Source organism: Sorghum bicolor, chromosome 4 (assembly GCF_000003195.3).
Source record: "Sorghum bicolor cultivar BTx623 chromosome 4, Sorghum_bicolor_NCBIv3, whole genome shotgun sequence".
NCBI classification, from domain to species: domain Eukaryota; kingdom Viridiplantae; phylum Streptophyta; class Magnoliopsida; order Poales; family Poaceae; genus Sorghum; species Sorghum bicolor.
In genome coordinates this window covers 58,769,089-58,796,927 of record NC_012873.2, presented here as the reverse complement: position 1 = coordinate 58,796,927, position 27,839 = coordinate 58,769,089, and the positions used below count along the sequence as shown (strand labels likewise).

General features: G+C 40.3%; 3 protein-coding genes and 1 long non-coding RNA gene across 41 annotated transcripts; 2 read left to right on the top strand and 2 right to left on the bottom strand.

Moving 5' to 3' along the window:
- On the bottom strand, positions 1–899 carry LOC110434837. Its single transcript, XM_021459584.1, has 3 exons — positions 681–899; positions 488–583; positions 1–211 (listed from the first exon to the last, which is right to left on the bottom strand). Exons 1-3 carry the CDS (start codon positions 897–899, stop codon positions 182–184), a joined length of 345 nt encoding a protein of 114 aa, XP_021315259.1. The 3' UTR covers positions 1–181.
- On the top strand, positions 4,640–12,516 carry LOC110434384. Of its 37 annotated transcripts, none has more exons than XR_002451856.1 (10): positions 4,643–4,964; positions 5,100–5,289; positions 5,378–6,645; positions 7,160–7,250; positions 7,338–7,457; positions 7,544–7,744; positions 8,281–8,345; positions 8,580–9,196; positions 10,242–10,355; positions 10,523–12,516. It is a non-coding gene; the product is annotated as an uncharacterized LOC110434384 (long non-coding RNA). The 37 variants fall into 37 exon arrangements; XR_002451865.1 differs by having other exon boundaries at positions 4,643–6,322; positions 6,405–6,458; positions 6,591–6,645; XR_002451868.1 differs by having other exon boundaries at positions 4,644–6,322; positions 6,405–6,458; positions 6,591–6,641.
- LOC110434606 (mitogen-activated protein kinase 14-like) lies at positions 15,417–20,573 on the top strand. The gene is made up of 11 exons (XM_021458964.1): positions 15,417–15,556; positions 15,678–15,830; positions 17,248–17,528; positions 17,660–17,775; positions 17,874–17,979; positions 18,122–18,362; positions 18,466–18,653; positions 18,805–18,917; positions 19,008–19,244; positions 20,074–20,142; positions 20,247–20,573. The coding sequence occupies exons 3-10, from the start codon at positions 17,351–17,353 to the stop codon at positions 20,122–20,124; spliced, it is 1,230 nt and encodes a 409-aa protein (XP_021314639.1). The 5' UTR covers positions 15,417–15,556; positions 15,678–15,830; positions 17,248–17,350; the 3' UTR covers positions 20,125–20,142; positions 20,247–20,573.
- LOC8068586 (G protein-coupled receptor kinase 2) lies at positions 22,774–27,521 on the bottom strand. 2 transcript variants are annotated; one of them, XM_002452516.2, is made up of 10 exons: positions 27,239–27,521; positions 25,731–26,010; positions 25,467–25,582; positions 25,263–25,368; positions 24,909–25,146; positions 24,615–24,802; positions 24,420–24,529; positions 24,070–24,306; positions 23,306–23,380; positions 22,774–23,197 (listed from the first exon to the last, which is right to left on the bottom strand). In XM_002452516.2, exons 2-10 carry the CDS (start codon positions 25,969–25,971, stop codon positions 23,192–23,194), a joined length of 1,317 nt encoding a protein of 438 aa, XP_002452561.2. In that variant the 5' UTR covers positions 25,972–26,010; positions 27,239–27,521; the 3' UTR covers positions 22,774–23,191. The 2 variants fall into 2 exon arrangements, with proteins under 2 accessions (XP_002452561.2, XP_021314272.1); XM_021458597.1 differs by having other exon boundaries at positions 27,362–27,521.

Sequence of the window (27,839 nt, the reverse complement as noted above, 5' to 3'; positions counted from 1 at the left end):
TTAGAGTCAGATTCATGATTCCATGAACAAACATCTTTGAATCCATTGCAACTAGATTTGATTCATCACAATTTACACAAAAAGACGATAGGCTAATCCAATCTACTGCTAGATGTTCATCTGTTCCCGAGGGGAGATCATCAAAACACGGTCTTGGGCAATCTAGCATCTTCTGAGTACTTCATCCTTTCGCCATCTGAACATCCATGTTCTTAAAGAGATTGATCGGCCGGCAACATAAGTCAGAATCATTCGTATATCAGCCGTGACTAGAAAGTAGAAACAAATAGGCTATTTTTTTGAAATAAATAGGCTATTATCAAGAATGATTAATTATTTGGTGTCAAGTATATTAGCAAAAAGAAACACATGCTAGATTAAATTTAAAAATGCCAACATGTGTTTGGACCATCAATTCAAATAGAATTTTCATTACAAAAGTATAAGCGCGCACACACACACATCCGATTCATACCTCCGAACGTACCTGGCCAGGAGTCAACTGCAAATCGCTTCGCCCAGGACGTGCGCAGAATGCACAGCACCGAGGATCCGCCGGCGCCCTAGCCCAGCTGCCGACGACCTTGCCGATCAGTTACCCGAAGTGAGGATCAAAACAGAAAAAAAAAAATGGAAAGAATGAGACACGAAGCAATATGCACATCATAGAGATGCATGACCTTGCCGACTTGCCGTCCGTGCAGGGATGGTCGCGCCGCGGCCGTCGCAGCAGGGAGGATCAGATCAGCCGCCGTGGTCACGTCCAGGAGGCATATTGTATCTACACCACCGCTGCCGGCCAAACAAATGGGCAAGAAAGGGGTTCTGGGTCTATTTATAGATATAAAATTTGGACGTGCGATTTTTATGGTTCTTGATTGACGTGGAGTTACTGCCATGAGTGCGCGCTGTAGATTGGTTCTTGGTTGACGCTGGTGAACAATTATTATCTAATAATAAAAACGCATGAATAAAGCAAATACACTATTTTTTTCCTCGCCGGAGGGGGCGGTGCTCCGCCGGAGCCATGAATATTATTCATCACCCAGGTTTTAGAATAGCATATATATATATATATATATATATATATATATATATATACACCCAGGAGTAGTTACTCCACCAAGAGTATACGCAGCATCCTGTGTGTCCATGTGGTTAACGGGCCGACTAATGCTACCCGTTTAGACTGTTTACATGCGGCGTTCAACTAGGCCAACGGCTGTTGCACCTCCTTGTTTTGTGGGGCTAGTTGCAGGACGTATATCCTTCCCAAAAGTATGGACACATATATTTGGGAGTATGTTCATATACTAGTGCTTGCTTTTAGGAGAAAAATAGTATGCTATGTAAACCATCATTGGCAAGTATATGTATATACGTAGTATGCGTTCATACTTTTAAAATTAGAGTATGTCCACATACTATAAGACAAGTATAGTATGTTTGGATACATGCTATGAGTATAAACATGCATATATGACAATCTCCAGTTGGGAGTATATCCATATATCTATAGAGTTTGTACTTTCATCGGTACGCTTGAGTACTAACTTTTTGACAAATTAACATGAAGTACATATATATTTGCCTCAAAAAAGTATGGGTGCATACTTCAATTAGAAAAATGAGTATATTTGCACACTTTGTACTTGAAACAGTATATTCATGTACTCAGGAGATTGACTAGGATTATGGACAAACAAATCAATCCAATATAGAAACAACAGAAGTTTTCTACACTTGATTGAATGCACTAGTGAATGAACGCCGCATCAGGATGCACTAGTGAATGAACATCACATTAGGATCTTTGATTATATGACAACATAGATCCATATGTCATTGGATCAGGGCACGAATAAACCTTCTCTGCAAGAACACAGAATAAATAAATCGATCTACAACAAGATCTATTGACGCATGCATGCATACTATACTAAATCTGGCTTGTATCCCATCGACGGATGCTCCCGCCCGACGGATACAACGCACACGGCCTGGCGGCGACCCGCTCGGCGGAGGCGGCGCACCTGGCCTGGCTGCGAGCCGCCCGGTGGAGTCGGCGCCCGTGGTCAACGAAGCTGAGGCCTTGTTTAGTTCACATGAAAACCAAAAAGTTTTCAAGATTTTCTGTCACATCGAATCTTGTGGCACATGCATGAAATATTAAATATAGACGAAAACAAAAACTAATTACACAGTTTAGCTGTAAATCACGAGACGAATCTTTTAATCCCAGTTAGTCCATGATTGGATAATATTTGTCACAAACAAACGAAAGTGCTACAGTACCGAAAACTTTTCACTTTTCGGAACTAAACAAGGCCTGAGCAGTTAGGTAGAGACAAGCGCACAGGAGATCTCGGCTGCCGGGGAGAGATGGCGTACGAACTTCGGTATAGAGCTACCCGGCAGGGACGGAGCTTGGACTCCGGTGGGCTCGCGCGCGGCCAGGCACTCATAGCTCCGACCGGTGGAAGAGATGAGAAGGGAAGAGGAGGCGGCGGCGACTGCGAGAGGCACCGGGTGTGTGGCTTCTTATTCTGATTTTTGTGGACGTTTATTATATAGTAGTATTGGATTAAATTAACGGGTGTATTCTTTGTGGCAACGGATCTGGTGGAAACTCATCTCCCGTGCAAACTGTGCAAACTCTAATTTGGACCATAGGATGTTGATCCAAGGGGCGTGGAGAGATTGAGTAATTTTGCACTTAACCGCCCGCTCTTAATCACACTTTTACAAATCCCTCCTTCCACCTCTCTCATGCGCCCCATTGGATCAACATCCTGCGGTCCAGATTAGAGTTTGCACAGTTTACACGGGAGATGAGTTTGCACCAGATCCGGTGCCATTCTTTTAACCCGCTAACTAACATGGAAAGGCTCCCCAGGTGTATTTGCGTGTGATTATGAGTAGAGAGTAACTACTCCTTGGGAGTAGGAAAAATTTACCATATATATAGAGAGAGAGAGAGAGAGATTCACTATTGTGTTAAGTTTTTTCAGAGACTGTCAAACATCACTTTTAGAAGAGATCTAGGCAGCTGCTGCCCCTGTTGGTAGGTCTATGGAAACCGCTATTAGTAGAGGCAGAATGAAATAACGCATATGAAATGATATTTTGAGAGATTAGTCTCTTATAATTTAGCCGTGGGAATGATGACGACGATGAGGAATGCACTGCAGTTGCAGCAGAGCACACGGCTGCACCTGCACGCACTCCATTAACACGACCGACGCGCGCGTTTTATAGCCTGTGCTCCGCGAATCTCTGACGGTGCAGCACGTACAAGCTCGTATATAGTAGTAATATGCATGTGTCCAAGGCCTTGTTTAGATGTAAAAAAAAATTGGATTTCGCTATTATAGTACTTTCGTTTGTTTGTGGTAAATATTATCTAATTATAGACTAAGTAGGGTCAAAAGATTCGTCTCGTGATTTACAGTCAAACTGTGTGATTAGTTTTATTTTTATCTATATTTAATGCTTCATGTATGTGCCGTAAGATTCGATATGATAGGGAATCTTGAAAAATTTTTGGATTTCGAGGTAACTAAACAAGGCCCAAGTGATTACACGATGATCGACCATTCCTTAGAGCTCACTAGAGCTGTGGGTGCTGAACCGGCCGGGCGGCCGATGGCAGTGCATGCGTGCCAGAGGTAGCGATAGCTGCAAGAGAGCGAACACACAAACGACATGCGTGCATGCAACAAATTTACGACTGGTACGAATGAGGACTGATGAGGAGTGAGTGACGTGTACTGATGAGCCGGGCCGGCATATCCAGCTCACTGCTGCGCTGCGCAGAGGATCGGATACGTATATATCTCATCTGTATATCTTGCCAGAGCTCTGCTCTGCTGACAGAAAATGGATCCAGGGCAGCAGGGCTAGCTTAATTACTGCTCACTCCATCCTAAATTATAAGTCATTCAAAGAATCTTGAGAGTCAAAGTTTTTCAAGTTTGACCAAATTTATATAGTAAAATAATAACATTTTTGGTATCAACCAAGTATCATTAGATTCTTTGTTAGCTATATTTTCATAGTATACCTATTTTATGACATAAATTTTTATATTTCTCTCTATATTTTTGGTTAAACTTAAAAATGCTTCGACTCTCCAAGATTCTTGGAATGACTTATAATTTGGAACGGAGGGAGTAATTACTAGTACTCTCTAAAGCAAACACGGATTAGCTTTTACTCTTAGGCCCTGTTTAGTTTCCTACCCAAAATTTTTTCATCCATCCCATCGAATCTTTGGACACATACATGGAATATTAAATGTAGATAAAAAAATAAACTAATTACACAGTTTAGTTAAGAATCGCGAGACGAATCTTTTAAGCCTAGTTACTCCATGATTAGCCTTAAGTGCTACAGTAACCCACATATGCTAATGATAGATTAATTATGCTTAATAAATTTGTCTTGCAGTTTCCTGACGAGCTATGTAATTTGTTTTTTTATTAGTTTCTAAAAACCCCTCCCGACATCCTTCCGACACATCCGATGTGACACCCAAAAATTTTTCGTTCCCAATCTAAACAGGCCCTTATTAAGACGTCTGAGCTCGGCGGCAAACCAGCGTGCCCACGTCTCCTGTACGGTCTTGCAGAGAAAAAAATTACGCACTGTGAGTTCGCCTGCTCTATCCACGGTGGTCAGCAAAAAAAAAAAACCCTTCTCCGAATATCTCCGCCGCGTCCCTATCCGTCCTCTCCGCTTCCCCTCTCCCTCTCTCCTAGGCTCTCCCGATGCGGGCGGCAGCGTCGGTGCCTGGCCCTCGGCACGACGGCGGTCGCCCTCGGCGCAGTGGTGGCCATCTTCCTCCTCCTCCACGGCAACTCTCGCCAGGTGGCTGCCGCCGGCCGCAGCCACGGGCCCTACGTCGACCCCGGTGCCTGCAGTCGCCTCCCTCGAGGACGGTGTGGCAATAGCAGGTGTCGCCGGTGGGTGCCCCTCCCTCCCCACCGACGCGGCCTGGTCCCGGCTACTCCGCTGCTCCTCCGTTGTACCCTCCTCTCGGTTTGGTCCTTCCTTCCCTCTCTTCTAACCTCGGGATCTCCTTCTCCCAATGCTCGCAGAGGCTGCCTCCCCTTCCCTATGGACAACGATCTATGTGCAGATGAATTATTTGCCTGTGTTGGATGAAACCCTAGCTAGCTGTCCTTATCTTTTTGGCACGTTTGTAGCAGTTCCGGCAATCTCAGGCGTAAATTCCTCATCCCCTCCAAGTGTGATGACATTGCTCCCTTCCAAGAATTCTCTCAGGATGTGAGATTTGGAGGGGGTGAATCTTTTCTTCCCCTTTCCTCTTAGCAATCTATATGGTTAATACTATGGTTGTTTTGGTGTTCTGTAGGGTGTGGCATGCTCGGTTCGACTGGATCTTGAGAGCAGGCAGTTATTGCGCCATACATCTGAGCACGTGACCATGTTAATGATATTTGTTTGATTTGTTACTATGCATGCCTAATGATTTCTAGTTTATTGTTTGGATGTTGGTCACCTGCAGTGATGAGTACATGCTTTTTGTCTTGTTACAATCTAATTTGAGGGAATGGGCTGGTGCTGTGATGATACATATAATGATAAATATTCTGTTTACTGTTTGATGCGATGGTCATGGCCTATCCTTGCATAGTTTACATCTCTTCCTTTTTTTGGCATAACTGAGGAAATGCTCATGAGCTATGGTTGTTCTTCCTTTTACATCTATGTGCTATATTCATGGCTGAGGCAATGATCATGAGCAATGTTTATTCTATTTTGGGCATCTCTTTGTACAAAGCCGATGGGTTTGGCCACCCCTTGGCTGTAGCCATGGTAGCAGCTTTTTTCTAGTTGTGTGATCCCAGTTAGTGAGAGATAGTAGTATTTATTGCCTACTCGCTTTGCTTATTAGGTCAGACAGCTTGCCATTGAAGTTAGCTTCGTATGGTGTTGCTTGTCATGATTTCATCCATTCTCTACTTTGGTCATCGACTTTGGTTTTCCAGTCAGACGTGCTTATGATCATTGTTTATGATGTCAATAATCACATAATTGTGCAGTCTAAGATTGTGCTTACTGCCTGTGAAGTGGTAAATATGTTCTTGTTCATTATAGGCTTGTGATCATTGTCTTTGACCGTTGCTTCTGATGTCAAATTACGAACTGTTGTTTCTGAGCACTGGCCCTATTCCCAAAGATTATATTGTCAAACACTTTGCTTGTCTGTGATCGTTTTTGCTTCTCTTTTCTCTTTGACTTTTGAGTACAATTATGTGCACTGCTGTTCTTCCAGCTCAGGTGGGATACAACAAAGGTCATTGTTTTCTTGGTTCAGAAGTTCATCTAAACTTAGGTTTGTTTCCAGTGTGAATAAAGAGTGGACTACAATGTTTTAGGTTTGAAGACCTCTTACTCATTATGTTGTCTCCTCTTCTTGTTGTTTGTAGTTGGTAATGTACATTCCTCATTTCATTCCTCTTCTTTACTCCTTACATACAAAATCTTGTTACATACAACTGAAAGTTATTAACTGTACTTCTATTTATGAATATTGATGCCATTTCTATTGTTGCATCTTCTAGGTTTGCAGGACCAGTTCTAGTTTTCCAAGTGTCCCTGCTCCAATACTGCTTGTAGGTATTTCCCTTGGGTTCAGTTCCTAGTTGTAGATGCCTTTGCACATGTTGCTATGCATAGTCAGTACTATAGCCCCAATCATAGCTACAAATAAAATCAAACTACAAACCAAAAAACAGACGAAATCGTACGTATAAAGTAAATTGCCCAATGTATCCAAATTAGTCCTCGTTCCCAAATGAATTTTGTATGTACTGTGTCCACTAACTATATTGCAAGCTTACTGTGTGTTTTTCTCTTTCCCCCATGTGCTGATATTTTTATTTTCAACTGAGGTATTATTATTATATATTACCTAGACACACCATTTCAATTGAGGCCTAGGAGAATTATTATTATTATCGTGATGCTTCCTTGAATTTTTAGTAAGCACATCATCAGTTGGTTTTACGCCTAACATGCTCCTTCGAAACCTTACCGATCCATTCTTCTATGTTGTATGATGCTCAGTTATTCTGTGAGCTACAAAATGGCAACACCTGAAATTAATTCATTGCTTTCTTTTGTTGCGCAGACTATGCTCAGCAATCAAAGATGATTCAGTTCTGACGTTTTTTGCTTATATCTTGAAGCCATGCGTGCTCGACAGTTGGGAATTACTAAATGTAAGTATTCTTCACGACCAACAAATGTCGACTGATGATTTTGGAATCCACTGATTGCTTGTGTTTGTTGTTTTCTGTTGCTGATAGTTGAAGCATGCTTTTGCATGCTCATTATAAGCATCTGTGGTGACGCAGCAAAAGTTGTCGGGCTCTCTGTCCAGAAAATGACTATCACAGTCCCCCTTGCCTCCTTTGAAAACATTGAAGGTAACAAATTTTGGCCCTTTTAGTTCGGGTTTGGTAGAGGTCAATTTCAACTCGGCCTTTTAGGGATTTTTAATCCCTCTCTGCAGAACTATGAGGTTGGCTGTTCCAGCCAAAGTTTGAAGATGAAAATGAGGTGTACCAATAGAAGCTCATGTCAAACCTGCTCTCCTTACTTTCTCAATGGCAGGGGACAAACACAGAGTTGCTCTCCATTACCGTGCATTCTGATCTTTATTAAAAATGTTCAAAACAATAATGGTGGTGCCCTTACTTTTATGAGGATCAAGGTACATATGCGATATTTGGCTACAAGTTTCATGATGTGCATACCATTTTGAATCCATGGATATTTTTAATAGGTGTAATTAACTATAATACTTAAATAGATGAGTTCTTAGTTCACACATAGCTAGTTACTTCATTTGACTTGGTGCGCTGTGAGTATTTTTTTGACATATCGGCATTTTTTATTGCACTCCTTAATCTGGATAAGGGAAAAGTAGTTGGCTGTTTATTTTTTAAAGATTCCATGCATATAGTTTGATATAATTCATTAGGGCTAATTGCAAGGTCATAATTTCTCTAGCCCTACCTTTCTCTGATTTGATTTGATACATGTACATAGCACACCTGTAGAAATTAGACGAGATTTCTTTGATCTAAAGATAATATAGAAATACATATTTTCTCTGATTTCATATACATGTAGCCCATAGTGCTAGAGTGTTGTCTGATTCATGGAGAAGATCCCAGATAATGGGCTTATATCATCCACAAATTATCAACCTGCTGTGCTGCTGATTCTGTGCATGTTGTTTCTTAGAATTGGAAGGCGACATTCATTTGGACAATTTTATGAGCATATCCACCAAGTAGACGTGCTTCTTGGTAATTATCGTATTGCCTATTTTTCTTCTGATAGTATATGTCTATAGCATTGAGGTTGACCTCTACGTTGATACCCTTGCGTACCGGCTGATTTTGTTCCTATTTAGAGCATAAAAACTCATTTTCAATGCAGTTGTTCTGGGATTTGTGTGCACTTGATTGAGAATTAGGATACCCACATTTGCACTATTTTAAATTGATGCCTGACGTCTTATACATCTATCACTGTTACAGCTAATTACTGAATTTTGAGACGAGTCACCATTACAGACGATGAGGCTTCTAATGTTGCAGAAATGGATTTGTGCATGCTAGTCGTAATCTCTTTATCCCTATCCTTCACGTAATGCTTTTTTCCCCTTTTAGTTTCCTATTCTAGATTCTATATTCATTATTCGGCATGTATATCATGGTGGTCTTTTGAAGCTAAACAATGTTGTCATAGATCTAGATTTTTTAGGTACAAGAATATTTGTAGGCACACAACATTGAGTGCTCTTTATCCAACTTTAAAAAATACCGTAACCACATAATGCATACCATATATTGTTGTGCACTCTAATGGCTTCTTTGTATTACCTACGCTTTAGTTCATAGTCTGAACTATATGTTATAGACAAATTCCTGTGAGTTTGAAAGATCTGTTCATTACTATGCTATCTTCAACCTAAATTGATTGGTAAAATTTTATAATGGTCTAATTGGAACTTTGTTCTATAGAAAATGTTGTGTGCTCTCTCTTATCTAGCTCTTAGACTTAATCCAGAATGGTCATGAAGATGGACTGGTATGAGCCTCATGCATGGGGGAAATGGCTGTAGCCCTCAAAACTGGCTATCAAGCGATGAGAGGTAAACAAGGAGCAATCATTCTCTAAATGCTAAGATTGTGATTTCATCTTTGCTAAAAAAGTTAAACTTGAGAAAGAGCATTTCCTACAAATTCACATAGCATAACTATAGATTTTTTCTAACAAATATAGTGATTTGTTGCTCGCTGTGAGTGTATTTTATTTTTTTGGAATGTATCTGCATTTTCTTATTGCATTGTCTTTACGTCAATCGAATGGACATGTGGTTGTCTGCTTAATTTTGTCAACAAGATCTGCACTGGATTACTAAGCGCCTTGTATTTTTAGCTGGTTCTATGCATTTAGTTTTCGTATAATTCATTAGGGCTAATTGATTGTTGTTCTTTTTAGTTTTCCTGCAAGATCAATTTCTGCTTTTTTCTGGGGAACAAAGCCTCATTTTGATCACATTCAGTCATCTCTAAGTTGTCTGACAAAAAGAAGCATCGACATTAGCCTGCACAAGTTGCGTCTTTTTTCTGGGGACCAAAGCCTCATTTTGACCATATTCAGTCATCTCTAAGGTGTCTGACAAAAAGAAGCATAGACATTAGCCTGCACAATGCTGACGATAGTGGCCATGCCTTTGTTCCTATGTATTAGGTGAAGAGTAAGAAGCACAGGGGACATAGGTTATAGGTTAGTGACATGCTTCATGCCTCGTTTGTGGTGAGTATTTTTTAATGCATAGTGTACATACGAGAATTCAGTCTCATGTCATTCTTAAACTTAATGATGATGAAAAGTGAGTTTTTTTTGTGATTTAGTGACCATTTGCTACCTCAGAGACCAAGGGCATTGCAAAACCTTTAAACTACCCCACTTCAAATTAATTTGGAATAGATTCTGTCATGTTTTTTGTTTCGGAAACTTTCAAAGTTTCCATTAACACCAACTCGAGTGTACTCACAGTTACATCAAAAGAACATTCATACTGTCCTGTTTTGTTGTTAGCTTTAGTTTACTAATACTATCTTCCTACTTAGAACTATGTGTTCAGTTTTCCTACACCTGCTACATTTTATATCATCTACATGAACATACAGGTCAAAGTGATAGCTTGCAGCTTACAAGGGTGACCCAATAATGAGCTGCTGCTACAGTGAGGTTGGCCTCCTATGAAAAGGAAGAAAAAAATTAGAATCTGGATGAGTACTTAGGTAATCGCTTGGTCATCTAAAGCTCCTGTTTTTTTTTTGCATTGTTGTGACGCCATTTTCCTGTCTATAATACCTCCATGATAAATTCAAGTTCCATAATTCAGTGTTACTTCTAGATAACATTGTGCCTAGAGCCCTGTGTGAATTGGTAGTTTCTGTTTCTGTAGGAACTGGATAGTAAAGCACATGAAGATACATCAAGCTCATAACTAAATGCAGGCGTGTTATCTGCCAATCCACGCAACTATGGAAATCTCATTTTTTTTACCATAATTCATTATAGAGATTTACATGTGTCATTTCCATACATTTTGTGATGATTAGGTTTTGTACCATTTAGCCCTTGTTCCATTTGATTTTGGCCAATTGGAAGATTATTGTTGCATTGCTGTTTAGATCAAAGTCTCGAACCATCTAAAAGTTCCAGACAAATTGTGAATGTGAAGGTACATTTTTGCTGCAGCTCATGTCTAGGTTCTCCAACAAAAGTGTAAATCACAGTTATAAATATGGAAAATTGTGAAAACAAAATCTTTATGTTTGCCTGATGTACCACTAACCCATTTAATAATGCCCATTCTTGTTGCCGAAATCCATGGCCATCTACATGTTTGCTAGCCTATACTTAGATGTGTGGTGGACTAGAAGAAAGTAGCTGATTGCTAAACTCTAAGACTAAATATTAATTGTTAAATCCTCAAGTTAAATAATTATATATGTTGTGCATGGCCATGTAGCCCAGCGCCTTATATATACTTTCCATGGACATATGGTATTCCATTAGAAATAAGTCAACAAGATGCTAGCTGTAGCATTCAAATCATCAGCCTTGTGTTTCAGTCGTCTATGATGGACTCTGGAAAAAAAATGTGTTTATGTTTGGGTAATATTCCACATTCCACGACTCTAATTTGTTACTCAGATGTTTTAGCCATTAGTGATGTCAAATATCAAAGGTTTGTCTAGGTAATACTAGACCTACAAGTAATATTATGCCTTCTAAATATGAGCATATTTGATTGGCCACTGAAAGGATAAACAAAGGTTAAAAACCTCTCCGATCATTTTAGCATCTCATACATCCAGTTCTTGCCCTTTTAATGTATCTTTTTCTGAAATGAAGGTTATCATCAGCCTATCGGGGAAAAAAGTAAGTTCACTTTTTAGACCACCATTTCATGATTTATGAATGAAGTTAAGAATTTGCTTCTTTAGTTCACAGAATTAATTACTCCATACAAAACAGTTCTACTCTAATCCAAATGGAACCCCTCCTATCATACATGTTTGTGGTTACATCTACAAAAAAAATATAAGTACAACAAACATTCTACCTCATGTATGACGGTGCGAGTACTTATTTATTATTCAATTTACCAAATGCACTATGGATCCAATTGCTCTATCATTATACATCTACTTTGGTACCTTGATACTCCAACATTTTGATCAAATCATGATTGCTATCTTTTTTAGGCCTCTAAAATTTTTAAAGGTTTCCTGTCTACTCTTCTTTTCCTACGATCTAAGGCCTTCTAATCAGGTTGGCACTGCCTAGATTTGTGTTGGATTTGCTAACTCCACAAGGGACTCTTTAAAAATAAGTTCTAACTAATTTATATTATACTATTTGTTTTTTCTCATTTCATATTTGAATCAGTTTAGCATCGCCTACATCTGTACTGGATTCTTTCTCCTCCAGGGAATATTGAGCCTCCAGTTTTTACTATGAATTTCTATCAGTAAATTTTGCAAACATATGCTTGCTTCCTAATATTATGACTTTATACAGGTATAAATTCACATAACCAAACAACTGAGGCCACCTCGACATGTCAAACCTATGTATCTATAGATAAGGCCACCTCGAGGACAGAATTTGGCAACATGTTTATGGACTTTTAGACCTTCTCAGTACTGTGTACGCTTTAAAATACTTCTGCTCAAATCCTGTCTATTTTCTCTGCGTCAGAAAACTAAGTATATTGCTTCAATCTGTTGTACCCTGTGTTACTATTTTTGTGTAATGGCCATGATAACCATGACCTCAAAACATACAGACCCACCTTATCTGGCTTGTTCACATTCATTCCCAATTAGACTCTGTGACTCTAAATGCAAAGTAAACCATGCTGCTTATGAAACCAGCAGCTGCTTATTACTTCATATTCTAGATCTTCTCTGCACCTGTCTACGCGCGCAATGGCGCGCGCCTTGCACTAGTTATTAATATTTGGGAAAAGGTCGGGCGAGAGATGGATGCATGCATGCAGCTGTCGCTCGGCAGCAAATAATGCGCGCGCGGTGCTCCTTTACAGGCGGAAAGAGAGAGAGGACACAGAGTAGGGATCGAGAGCGCAAGCGTGATGGACCGGATCGGAGCCGCTTAGAGCAACTCCAACAGCTTGTTGCGGAGGCTATTTTAAAATTTGTATAACAAAATGTAGACTCCAACAGATGTGCTATCTAGTTTTGTAAAATAGAAAGTTGGCTATTCCTTGATTTTCGCTGGCCATATATAGCCAACCACTGTCCCAAGTTATATGATTTTGTAAAATAGCAAGACTGTTGTGGATCTTTAAGAAGTTTTCTACTTTACAAAATGGCTAAACAATAGAATTTGGCTACTAATTTTAGCCAGTTTCTTGGAGTTGCTCTTAGGATGAGCAGTGTCGACTGCCGTAGGCCACCATGCAATGTCCAGCGCGCGACGTCGCCATCAGGGTATCATACGACAGTTCTCTGTGGCCCGCCGCCGCCTATACTCCATGAGTGCCTCGGTCGCGCGAGGGCGCGGTCGTGCTCGCACTGTGGCAGAGGGCACAATGTGCATGCAGAGTATGATGATCAGATGTGAATTGAGGACACTTGAGGTTGTTTGCTTTGCGTATGCGCCTTTTGTGAGCGTGTACTGAGAGTGAAGGCGCATGCATGCGCATAAGAGAAAGCGAGGGATTATATAACTTTAGAAGAGAAGAGAACCTTTAATTTAGTGGTAAAGTTTTTTCGGTTCTTAAAGGTATATACTCTCACTCTCTCACCTGTTGAATTCATATTAAGAAGTGTGAGCAGTTCAGTCTAAAGACTATGGGATGATTTTATTCAATGTCTTCTCTCTCTTCTATCATATCATTCATCTATCATATTTCTTTATTCTTTATATCTCAGTTCTTGTGTAGACAGTTTCTTGTATAAGAAACTATTTTCTTCTCACTTTTCCTTGAAACGGCACATCATCATTTTGTTTAGTTGGTATCCTAATTAGTGCCAATAGAAACCACCTTGTTTCTAGGTTGGAACTCCCCCTGCATGCACCCCTAATGTGTGAGAAAATGTATGTAACCCATCCCGTGTATGTCGTGAAGCCTAATATGCATGGGAAACAAAAGGGTCCAATTTATTATTCACATCAGTATTACATTGCATTAGAGGTTGTGCATCATAGTCTTAATTCATTCTGAACGAAGGCAATGCAATTTTTGTGTTGGTTTGCCTTGATAGAGAGTTGTAATGTTGTATAGTGTGGTGTAGGCTAAGCTTTGCTTTGAGGATAGTAATAGCTTACATATGAGCCCTAATCAAATAGGGAAGACCTACCCTACCGAAGCCTAGCCTGGATAAGGCCATGTTTGGATACCCGAAGCTCACATGTAAAAGCTGGATTATTACAAGCTAGATTATAGAAGTTAAGTTAGAGGTTGTTTGGATCGATAGGTTACATAAGTTGGGGTATATAACTTTTTAGAGTGAAATTATCATAATGTCCTCATTCTTTTATTTTTTATGTTGTTGTTGTGAAAGAAAGAGGGGCGGAATGGTCTTTTGATGTCTAGAAGCTGCAAGAAACTAGGTTCCCTCAACTTACCAGATTATGGAATTCGGGGGGTTTGTAGACTCATAAGCTCTGCCTAGAAGCTATGGTTGTTTGGAGCACTTCCTAGATTTTAGAAGCCAGCTTCAACAATCTCATTGAATCTGAACAGACCCTAAGACCATCTCCAGTAGTTCCCTAGTACCTTCCTCTATTGCCATAAATATGTTATATTGGGGTTTTCTTTCTTGCTCCAACAGTTTACCAATATGTCTCTCTCTTTTTTTGGTGGACACCAATATTTCTCTCATCTTTTCTCAAATAAAGAGTGAGTTATATCTACTACAATACCATAGGGGCTATTCTGACCACCCACATTTTAGCCATCTTTTCTCTTGCACACTCCTATAAGATTCACCTTCTATGCGGGTATCTAGGGAGATATATTGGTGTACTGTTATAGCAACCTCTCCAATATATATTCGGAAGAATAATATTGGGTTATCCTAATACAAACATTACATTTTGAGGATAGATTTATTGAAAAAATGGTCAAGATGCTCTAAGGGCAATATTTTTTGAGACTCTGCTTTAAGGGTAATAATAGACCTAGTATAAAGTAGTGAAGGGGACGCGGTGCCGCACGGTTTAGTTGCATTTTTTTTTTGCAAAATGGACACGGTAGCATTTTTGTTTGTATTTGACAAATATTGTCCAATCATAGATTAACTAGGCTTAAAAGATTTATCCCACAAATTACAAACAAACTATGTAATTAGTTATTTTTTTATCTATATTTAATATTTTATACATATACCGTAAGATTCGATGTGACGGAAAATGTTGAAAAGTTTTATAAAATTTTTGGGAAGTAAACAAGGCCCAAGTAGCCAAAAACAGTTTAGGGCAATGGGCTCGTAGAAACATGCCTGTGCAAATCTTTTCGTGGGCTGCATTTTTCACCTGGGCTGGCCGCTACGATTCTGCCGTCGCCAAAATCGTTTTTTGGCTAGGCTGCTGGGCCGCTGGCCGAGGACTGCTCCGAAAATTTGGTCGTGCACAAGGTATGATCGTTGCATATACAAATCACGGACCTCCTCTCCTGCTTCCCTCCTCTTCTCGCCATTTCGAAAAACCCTCTCCCCCCCCCCCCCCCCCCCCCCCCCCGGTTCAGGGATGGCACCCACGCCTCGACCCTCTGATATCTCCGGCGCCATCGACCCACCCGCCCCCGTTGGCCCACCCATCCCCGTCGACCCACCCGCCGCCGTCGACCCACCCGACGCTCTGGCCCCATCGTCCGGCTACCCGCCGCCGGGCACGCCACTGATGGCGTCCGCGCTCAACCAGGTTGCAGGGGCTTCTTCGTCTCTCTCCAACCGCTCCTCAGGTACGGATCTGTCTGCTCAACTGTTTATTGGTTAATCCCTTGGGAATTGGAGGGAACGCGATTAGTCCCGCAATCTCCGTACCAACAATTTAACAGCATTTTGGCATTTGCCCCAATTCAGGCGTCCGCCCTCTGAGTTCTGATATCTCCACGGTCGTTTCAACTCTGTCGCTGTCGGAGGAGGCGTCGTTGTCCACCCGCCCGCCGCCGGGCACGCTGTTCACGCCGTCCAGGCTCAACACCCGCTCTGGATTTTCATCGGCAAGCCGCTCGGGTAAGGATTGTTCGTTTTGAGGGGGATTGAAGTGGAATGGAGGGAATTGAGGTGGATTAATCCCATTTTAAGTCAAATTCCTCCCAATTCCCCACAACCCCCTTGGGAAGTGGGCAACCTCCCTTCCCCATGGGGTTGGGGATTGAAGGGTAATCCCGCAATCCCCGTAGGAAGGGATTAAGAACTCTAGTCTGCCTGCGTCTCACTTTTATTATTGCCTCAGTTCTGTCTTTACATTTTCATATATGTTGCTAGTACAGACCAAATGCTCATCCTGTTAAAATGATTTTTGCAAGATACTGTGTGCGAAATCAATCATTAACAGCATGTTTTATTCATTATTTCTAAACGCTTCAATTAGTCTTACCTGGAATTGAACTTGGTTTCGAACCCAGTGGGACTGTAGCATTCCTGCTTGAAAATAGTGATTGGGATACCCCAAATAGACATTTTATTGATGCAGCTATGAGCAAGGCACTGCGAATGTGGTGAAAGTGTAGTTGCATTGTTTGTTGGTGTGTATGTGGGTTGAATGAAGCTTGAGATGTAGTGTGGTCGCCCTGTTTGGGGTCCATGTTTGTTGGTCTTTCTTTGAGTTGAATGAAACTTGCTGTTTGGGTCAATACTTTAGGTGTAGTATTGGTCGGCCTGTTTAGGGTCGAGCCTTAGGTGTATAGCCCTTGGTAGTATTCCTCATAGTATTATTTTAGCAGCATTTTGTCTGGCCTTGTCAGCCCTTTAATTCCCATCCTTAAAAGGCAGATAATCAGAACCGCTGAAAGCATTTCAGCATCACTTGTTTGTTTTGTTTTTCAGTATCTGGGCCTGCCAAAGACTGTGGCTGGCTTATAGCCTGCGTCAGTTTCTGGCAGGGACTGTTCCAGCCGGCTGTTGGCCAGTGGTTAGCTTCTCGTATTGGTCCATTTGACTTTCAGTAGTACCCTGGATTTGTACCATTTTCAAGCGTGCAATAACCTCGACAGGTCCTAGATTGAGTTCAAGCTCTAGGTCAAGCCTAATTGAAATGTTTGAAGAGAATGAACAAAAACTTGCAGTTGATGATTGATATCTCATGCAGCTTTATGTAAATATTTTTTAGGAGGGTGAGGATTGGTCCATTCATGCCATACAGCTAGTCCAGCCATATTAATTGAATCTAGGGGCAGTTTGGTAATCTCATGTGGCTGGAGAAAGGGAAGTATTTTGAAAACACTCAAAATGGATGAAAAATGTCAAATCACCTTTGAGGCAATGTTAAAATTGGTAACTCAACGTGTTGCAATGTTAAAATTGGTAACTCAACGTGTTCCATGTTGGCAGTAGGACTCTAGTGAAGCTACACCTTTCAAAGTGCTAGAAATCCAAATATCTTGGGGTTCTTCATCTAACCATTGTATGTTGTTTTGTCCACATGCAGTGTGGAGCTTATACCTGGTTGCCAAGGTAAAAGAGACGATGAGTTGGGCTGTATCAGGCTTGTTCCTGTATGGGAACGGGGACACTATCGTCCTGAACTGCAGATGGTTCCAGTTTCGCTGGACCTGGATCTCACACATGCAGCTCTCTTACTTTTGCAAACAAATTATTCTGAAAGAATTGAGCTCAAGGTATCAGATGGAAAAAATGCACCAGGATGTGCTGTGAGATTATCTCTGGATCATATGAAAGAAGAAGGGACTATCACTTTGTACACACTAGGTATGTAACACAATTATTAAACGAGTTTAGTATGCTTTTACTGGTTCCTCAATAATTTTGATTACTTGCTTGTATCATTATTGTTTATTTATACTGGACTGAATTATTTTTGGTTTCCCTGTACGATTTAGATACTAGAGAGTGGGAGATGCTTACTCTGTATAGAATGGAGCTTGTTTCTAATCATGACCTTGAAAGAATTAGGGTTCATACTGGAAAAGACAGTGTCAAGTCCTCATCTATCGAAGTATGTAGCTCTAGCTCTCATGTCTTGGTTTCTCATTATTACATTTTGACATTTTAAATTTCTGCGTCCCTTCTAATACTTATTTTTTGGATCAATAGAGCTTTGCTGGAAATGGGATGACATTTGAAAGCTACAACGCAAGCAGTAACCTGCAGAACGAGCTATGGCATTTTGTGAGGCAACTTTCACCACGTGATATCATAGGTAAACATCTCTAAGAAAAAGCATACTAAACTCGTACGGTGTGTATTCAGCATTTTGAAACCTGTAGCTCCACCCTTCATTTCAGCATTTTCTTCTATTTCATTTTTGAGTAATATTTCTATTTGCTAAATTAAACATACAGCGGACTCAGGAGGCAAAACTGTGTACAAGTGCACTCACGCTGGTACAAGGTATGCCTTGAAGAAGAGCAAGAATGATAATCCGGTTGATGAACCAACACAAGAGGTATGTAATCTAGTTAGGATGAGGAAGCGGAAGAACAATCTACAATTCTTTGCAGCATGGATTGAGTTTAAGCAGGCTGAGAGCAGATACCGTAAGGACATTCATTCAGTGTGTATTCTAACTGAGTTGCTTTCAAGGTACGGTCTCATTCAAACTCCCATAGGTTGTGAAAAGTTCAAACAACAATTCCAATTGAATAATTCTGTTCTTTTCATTTATTATTGTTGCTGAAAAAACTAGATCCCTGGACGATATCCTAGAGTCTGAAAATATGACAGACAGAACGAGAGCAAACTTCATATTCAAGCAGATAGTCCTTGGGGTGGATGAAATTCATAAGGAAGGTTTTATACACAGAGATCTAAAACCAGCCAACATAGCAATTAATGATGACAGCTTGGAGATATCAATTATTGATTTCGAAACTGGTAACAGTTCTATGACTTGTAACTTTTCTTTTTTGATACTGGGTTAAGCCAATGGCTGCCAGCAGGAGGTGTTGGCACAAGGAAGTTAAGCTTCCTGAAGAAAGACGACAAACATCTAGATAATTAGCTAATTAATGGTTTGGTGTTGCAGCGTGTAAGAAGCCAATGGAGGGAGAACTAGTCTTCGACGCTGAACCTGTGGGCACTGAAGGCTATTGTGACCCTGTTCTGACCATGAACATTCTTGTTGGCTACAATGAGCTTGTTAGTTATATAAACATGCACATGTCAGACTTATACCTTTTATTGCCCTCTGTTTTTTCTATTTTTCTTATTGTTTTTTTGTATTTGCAGGTGGATATATTTAGCTTAGGAATCATTTATTTTCTTTTGGGTATCAAGGATGCATCGAAAAGGAGGAAGTCTCACAAACAATTGCTTAAAAGCCTTCGATACAGTCACATGGGGAAAAACCCCACCAGTGCCTTAGCCAATCGTGAGCTCTTTGCTCAGTGGCCTGGGAATGTGGCCTTGCTGCTAGAAATGCTGCGTTCAGATTTCAAGAACAGACCTACAGCACAAGATATTCTGGTAATGTGACCTTTTTTGACTCTTTTACTAAAACACTAATGTCTTGCCATCCTAAGGGTGCGGATGTACTCTAAAGCGAAAATATTATGTTGCAATGTTACAAAAAATCATGTAATGCACCTAATGTTTAAGTGTGGCCACAACAATTCAGAGTGAAATTCATCTGATATTGAAATTAAAAAAAACAAAAATGTCAGCACATGACAAACAGTGCCAGCTTAACTGCTTGTCTATTTTTTTGACATCTAAGATGAATTTCCTACTGAATTGTTGCAACTGTACTTAACTTTATGTGTACTACATGCATGATTTTTGTGATGATTTTTGAAACATTATAACGTAATATTTTAGATTAGGAGGATGCCTGCACCCACAATGCCAAATCTGCGTTGTTTTCAAAATACCTGTTGTGCAATTCTTCGGCAACTTTGGCTACTTATAATCTTAACCTTCCTTAAATACATCATTAACTAACTTCTATCAACATATGTATATTAACAGAGGGCACCTCCTTAACTATTATGCAACTCCAAAACAAAAATCGTTGTGAATTGTAGGGTCAATAGAAACATCTTTCGTGACCAAAAAAGTAGAAACATCTTTCTGCACCCTTCCATTGTGATAATTTGACTAAGTGGAAATAGTTATATGATTAAGAAAGTATATTCATAATGAATCTAGTAATATCAGTTTATATAAATATCTATATATTGATGACGAAAGTTGATTTTCTTTGTACATGGGATAAACCTAAATTTACTTATATTCATGAACAGAGGAAGTATTATACTAGTTTTTTTTAATTTTATTTCTCTTTATCATTTTTCAGTCCATACTAGCAGAGACCAATGAAAACGCAGAGACAACAGATAATCTTTGATTACAGGGAAATGTACAGGTGGGTAATCATACTTACCCAAATCCCATATAGTCTCGTGATTGAAGCTAAATGGTTTGTGGTTGTGCTTGAGTGATGATGTATGAAATGGTTTTCTTTTTCAGCAACAAACGATGACAGCACTCTGATTTCAGACCACTTCCTGCGTACAAGGTTCTGGTTCCAAGATAGCAAATGACATAGTATCTCTGTATACTATATACATGTTCTCATGGTCGGAACAAGACATACAGCTTGAGTGATCATCTTTCCGATGATTCCATTTTTTCATGTATGGAGTTCTTACTCCTAGGATAACCAGCTACGGACTCAGAAACTTTGCCACACCTACATACATGCATACCATCTTCTATTATATGGTATATGTACTTGATGCATAACATCTTATATACTATATGACATACTAGACGCGGTGTCCTTATCCTTCATCATCATATTCTAATTGACCAATGATGGGTTCCTTACAATTGCGCATGTTTACCACAATTATGGATTATATTCCCTTTGGCTAGATAGGATGGCCGGTGGCGGCACTAGCTAGCACATGCAGCACAGCCAAAGAAAATCATAATTACCGAAGGATATAGGTTAGGTTAGGTTAGCAGCTGGTAGCCAAAGTTGACCGAGTAACAATGCCATGGTTACTTGCAAAGTTTATATGCATCCAACAGTATACTCCATCCGTATAATAAAAAATAAAGTTGTTTTAGACAAAGTTTGGATCAAACAATGGGAATAGAAATCATGAATAACTTTTGAGTTGTTAAGTTTGGAAATATGAAAACTGTATAAATAGATTTATCTTAAAAAGTACTTTCATAAAAATATACTTATATTCTTTTTTGATAAATACTTTTTATAAATACAAAGAGTCAAAATAATACTTTGGAGATCTTGTCGTTGTCCAAAATGACTTTATTTTTTTAGTATGGAGAGAGTACATGGATTGGATACTACAAAGTGGCTCCATCAGGATACATATTTTCAAAAAAAAAAAAAAAGGCTGCATCAGGAGATACAGGTTGACATTACTTTCTCGTGATAAATGGGGAAAAATTTTCTGAATATTTAAAGGACCCTCTGAGAGTGACAAGGACTGAATTCTGGCATCAGATAGATTATCAGAAACAAAGAGCAGCGATGAACGTGCTGGGCAACAACTGCTCATCAACACAAGACCAACATAACCTAGCTTTATTGTGGATATTGTGTATTGATGTGTACAAGGGCGTGAGGCATATACAAGATGATTTCACAGCTACTATATGGCAAAAAAAGAGCGCTGAAAAAAGAGGAATTTTTTAGATTATATGTTTCTCCTGATTTATTATCATAAAGCGACATACATCACCCAAGTTCCAAGTATAATTCGCGAACAAAACACACCAAACTGCCCAAAGGCCACAAGAGCAACACACAGACGGAAACCAGGCACCATCTACGGCCTATTACATGGCATACTGATAGCATTTCCAGAGACCTTAGAAAGCTGAGCACTTGATTGTACCAACTCGGATATATCCATTCCACTTGATCAGCGGTGCTGATTTTGGTTCTGTCTCCACCAAATGAATTACCATCTCCACTGTCTCCTCTCCTGGACGTCCATCTTGAACATTGGTAACCATCCTCTTAGCATCTGTCCAATCATTGCGAACACTGTTTTCATCCCACTTCAAAGTATTCACTGAAAGCATAACAAATTGCATAATTTCCATAATACCCACGTAACAGCAGATGACACAATATTGCAGATCATATATCTCTTAAGCTATCGACTCAAAATCATCTCCCATCCTCACGCCGCCCAAACATGCTTAGCAACACAATTATGGTGCGTCGGCGGCCACCACCGGGTCGTTGGCGACTTCCTCAATGGCGGTGGCGGTGGAGGCTTCCCCACGGCGCTACTGCAGCGCCAGATTCTGCCATGGGTGGATCTGGCGCGGCCAATATGGACTACGGGCTCGTGGCCATGTCTATGGCGATGATCCTGCTCGCCTTGACTGCGGCGCCGTGCGTTCCTGTCGCGCGGGGAAGCGGCATCAGCGCCGCCCACCCGGCGTACTCAGACGCCGCCACCGCCTACGATCCCGCGGCCTCTGTTGTCGAATGTCGAGGCAGGTTTTGAGGAGTACGGCGGCGGCCGCATCGTGGATATCACGCACGCGTACCGGCCTGAGCTACCGAGTTGCCTTTGCTGGCCCATATGAATATGATGTTTCAGTTTGCTTCAGTCTGCACGAGCTTGCAGGAAGTATCAGTAGATGCTACAAAGGTGATATCCAACACTAGCAATCGTTTCCAGGAACTTGTGAAGATAAACCTGTATTGACTAAACAATTTTCTGTAAGTTTACTATATAGGGCCTCGACAGTATATGATGGTATTACGCGTAAGATGTTGATCAACCTGGCACTTGAGGGGTGCCTTTTCTGTTCCAAACTTAGATTCCAAGGCTGTTTTCATATCTGTAAAATTGCACTCTGATTTGGAGAACATGTTCATTTGAGTTATTTACCAAATATATTTTCTGAAAACTGCATACTTTCTCTAAATAAATGAGCTTGTTGTCATATTTTTTACCGTTTAATATATGGCATGGTTGAAGTTGTATGAAGAAAAATTAGCTGTGAGAATTTGCTACCAAGTAGATTTATCATTGTTCCTTTACTTTGATCCTATTGTTGTCGTTCTGTGTCTCACAAGTCACAAGCAACAAGATGGTTGTGTTGTGGATTCCAATAATATACAGACAACCCCTTATCTATCATGGTTGAACATGCCCTTATAGGGTTTTCAAGTTACATCACACGGTCCAAGGCACCAAATTTCTAGAGAATCGGTGTCCAGGGCTCCAGCCTCCAGGAGATGCTCCAAAGTCGTGCATGCTCCAAAGTCGTGCATGGTGGAGCATGGTCCAGAAAGAAGACGCGCGACTGCGATTGGAGTTGGAGAAAAGTTATCCTAGCTTTTCGAGGAGAGGGAACCGCAGACTCTTCGCTTGAGCATAGTGAGTGCGCTGGTGCTGAAGGTCGTTGTCGCCCACTCACCCCTATAAAAAAAAGTGTTCAAAAATTCCATTGCATACATCATCACACAAGCACAAACCAAAGCTTCAATCACGGGACTATATGGGATTTGGGTAACCATGCTTACCCACCTGTATTTTGCCCTGTAACCAAAGACGATCTGCTCTCTCTGGATGTTCACTGGTCTCATTGTCAGTCAGTCTTAACTGGGGAAATGATAAAGAGAAAAAAAAAGTTAAAAAAACTAATATAATACTTCATCCGTTCACATAAGTCTCATGTTTATCCCATATACAAAAAAAACTTCTTTCGCCATCAATAAAAAGATCTTTATATAAACGGACATAACTAGATTGACTAGATGTTTCTACTAACCCTACAATTCACAACGATTTTTGTTTTGGAGTTGCATAATAGTTAAGGAGGTGCCCTCTATTAATATACATGTGTTGATAGAAGTTAATTAATGATGTATATAAGGAGGTTAAGATTACAAAAAGTAGCCAAATTTGCCTAAGAATTGCACAACAGGTATTTTGAAAACAACGCAGACTTGGCATAGTGGGGTGCAGGCGTCCTCGTTATCTAAAATACCACATTATAATGTTTCAAAAATCATCATGAAAAATCATGGATGCAGTACACATAAAGTTAAGTACAGTTGCAACAATTCAGTAGGGAATTCATCTTAGATGTCAAGAAAAAAAAACTGGCACTGTTCGTCATGTGCTGACAGTAATAGTTGTGCTTTTTTTTTCAATTTCAATATCAGATTAATTTCAAACTGAATTGTTAATTTTTTGTAACATTGCAACATGATATTTTCGCTACAGAAGACACCAGCAGTCCAGCACCCTTAGTGTTTTAGTAAAAGAGTCTAAAAGAATCACATTACCAAAATATCTTGCGGTGTAGGCCTGTTCCAAAAATCTGAACGCATCATGTCAAGGAGTAAAGCTACATTCCCTTTCCATTGAGCAAGGAGCCAATGGTTGGCCAAGGCACTGGTGGGTATCCGTTGCCTGTCATTGTATATAAGTTTGGTAACAAACTTGCTGTGTAAGCTCCTCCTTTTTGAAGCATCTTCAATACCCAAGAGAAAATATATCATTCCTAAGCTATATATGTCCACCTGCAAATACAAAAAAACAATAATAAAAAATTTGAAAAAACAGAGGACAATAAAGAGTATAATTCTGGCATGCGCATGTTTATTTCTATAAAGTACGACAAAGCATAACTAACCAGCTCATTGTATTCTCTATTAATGTACGTGGTCGTAATCGGGTCACAGTATCCCTTAGTGCCCACAGCTACGTCACGGATGAATTGTCCTTTTGGTGGCTTCTGACAGGCTGCAACACCAAACCATTAATTAGTTATAATAAGCTTAACCCAATCTCATCTCAAAAATTAAAGTTACAAGCATAGAACCATTACCTGTTTCAAAATCAATAATTGATACCTCCAAACTATCATCATTGATTGTAATGTTGGCTGGTTTCAAATCTCTATGCATGAAACCTTCGTCGTGAATTTCACTCACCCCAAGAACTATTTGTTTGAAAAAGAAGTCTGCTCTCTGTCTGTCAGTAGTATCTTCAGACTCCAGTAAATTTTCCATTGATCTAGTGTTTTTCAGAAACAAAAATAAATGAAAAGAACAACATTATTCAATTGGAAATTGTTAGTTTGAACTTTTCACAACCTATGGGAGTTTGAATGACACCATACCTTGAAAGCAATTGTGTCAGAATACAGACGGAATGAATATCCTCGCAATAGCTGTTGCCCGGCTGAAACTCAACCCATGCTGCAAAAAGCTGTAGGTTGTTGATCCGTTTCCTCATCATAACTAGCGTGTTGACCTCTTCAGTTGGTTCCTCAACCAGGTTCTTCTTCTCGCTCCTCTTTAGGGCATACCTTGTATCAGCACAAGTGCACTTATGCACTGTCTTACTGCCTAAGTTTGCTGTATGTTTAACAAATAAAAATATTACTAAAAAATGAAATAGAAGAAAATGCTGAAATGAAGAGCGGAGCTACAGCTTCCCGTGGCTTCCACCTTTTCTCAAAGATGATGTTTACCTATGAGATCAGATGGTGAAAGTTGTCTAATGAAACTCCACAGCTTGTTCCGCAGATGACTGCTTGCAATGTAGCTTTCAAATGTTATCACACTGCCAGCAAAACTCTATTGATCCAAAAATTAGGTATTGGTAGGGATGAAGGAATTTAAAATGTCAAAATGCAATAATTAGAAACTAAGGCATGAGAGCTATAGCTACATACCTGAACAGAAAGAGGCTTGACAGTATGTGCTCCAGTATGAACCATAATCATTTCAAGATCATGGTTAGAAGGAACCTCCAGTGTATACAGCGTAAGCATCTCCCACTCTCTGACATCTAAATCGTACAGGGAAACCAAAATAATTCGGTCCAGTATAAATAAACAATAATGATACAAGCAAAAGGGGCTCTATAATCACAAATTCACAATTATTGAGGAACCAGTCAAAGCATACTAAACTCGTTTATTAATTGTGTTACATACCCTTGACAGTATACAAAGTGACACTTCCTTCTGCTTTGAAACAATCCAGAGATAATCTCACTGAACATCCTGGTGCACTATTTTCATCTGAAAGCTTGAACTCAATTTTTTTCAGAACAATTTCTTTGCAGAAACAGCAAGAAAGCATCTGAGAGATCCAGGGAAATTGGAACTGTTTGCAGTTCAGATACACACTGTTGCCGTTCCCATACGGGAACAAGCCTGATGCAGCCAAGTTCATCCCAATCTTTTATGCTGGCAATCAAGTATAAGCTCCAATCTGCATTTGGACAAAACAACATACATTTGGTTAGATGAACCCCAACAAATTTGGATTTCTAGCACTTTGAAAGGTGTACCTTCACTAGAGTCCTACTGTCAACATGGAACACATTGAGTTACCAATTTTAACATTGACTCAAAGGTAATTTGACATTTTTCATCCATTTTGAGTGTTTTCAAAGTACTTTCCTTTCTCCAGCCACATGATATTACCAAACTAACTCTAGATTCAATTAATATGGCTGGACTAGCTGTATGGCATGAATGGGCCAATCCTCACCCTCTTAAATAACATTTACATGAGACTGCATGAGATATCAATCATTCACTGCAAGTTTTTGTTCATTCTCTTCAAACATTTCAATTAGGCTTGACCTGGAGCTTGAACTCAATCTAGGACCTGTCGAGGTTATTGCACGCTTGAAAATGGTACAAATCCAGGGGTACTACTGAAACTTTGAAAGTCAATATGAGAAGCTAAGCACTGGCCAACAGCCGGTTGGAACAGACCCTGCCAGAATGGCCGCAGACTATAAGCATGCCAGGATACTGAAAAACAAAACAAACATGTGCTGTGGGATTGCTTTCAGCGGTTCTGATTATCTGCCTTTTAAGGATGGGGATTAAAGGACTGACAAGGCCAAAAAAAATGCTGCTAAAATAATAGGAAGAATACTACGGCTATACACCTCAAGTCTTGACCCCAAACAGGCCGACCAATACACACCTCAAGTATTGATCCCAAACAGGGCGACTAAGATTACATCTCAAGTTTCATTCAACTCACAGAAAGACCAACAAACATCGTTACAAAGTGCATGCTGCTATTTAGGGTATCCCAATTACTATTTTAAAGCAGGAATGCAACAGTCCCACTGGGTTCTAAACCAAGTTCAGTTCCAGGTAAGCTAATTGAAGCGTTTAGAGATAATGAATAAAACATGATGTTAATGATTGATTTCGCACACAGTATTTCGCAAATATATTTTAACAGGATGAGCATGTGGTCTGTACTAGCAACATATATGAAAAATGTAAAGACAGAACTGACGCAATAATAAAAGTGAAGCAGACGGAAATTTGTGTTGTTAACCCCTTATACTACGGGGTAGGATTACCCCATACGGAAGCGCTTCAATCCCCATCCCCATGGGGAAGGGATTATAACAAATAAACTTCAATTCCCATCCCTATGTGGAAGGGATTATAACAAATAAAGTCCTTACCCGAGCGGTGGCCGGTGGGAAGATGAGGATCCACTGAATCAGGGCATTACGAGGACTGCGGGATTAATCGCTTGATAGTTCCCTCAATTCCCATGGGATTAACCAGTTGAGTAGGCAGATTACCTGAGGAGGGGTGGGAGTGGGACGAGGACGCCCCTGCAACCGGGTTGAACGCGGACGCCATGAATGGCGCGCCCGGCGGCGGGTGGGTGGACGCTGGGGCCAGAGCGGTGGTTGGGTCGACGGCGGCGGAGAGGTCAGATGGTCGAGAGAGGGTTTAGGGTTTTAGGCCATTGTTTTGGAGGTTTTATTAGGATGTCATGCACATTTATCAGAGCGTCATGTCAGTAAAACTACACTTTTTTATAAAACGAATAGGAGAGAGAATGAAGTAGTTTTACCATGGTGAAACTTCACGGGCGTTGTTTCTCACGCGGTGAAACGGGATGAAATCCCCACTGAGGGCCAAATCCTGCTTAGCCTTGAAAACAACAGAGTGAAATGCTCCATTGCTGGGGTTATTTCATAGATGGTTTCACTTCAATCTCGATGACGTGTTGGTATGTGAAACCGTATAATGACACTGTCTATTGAGACTGGC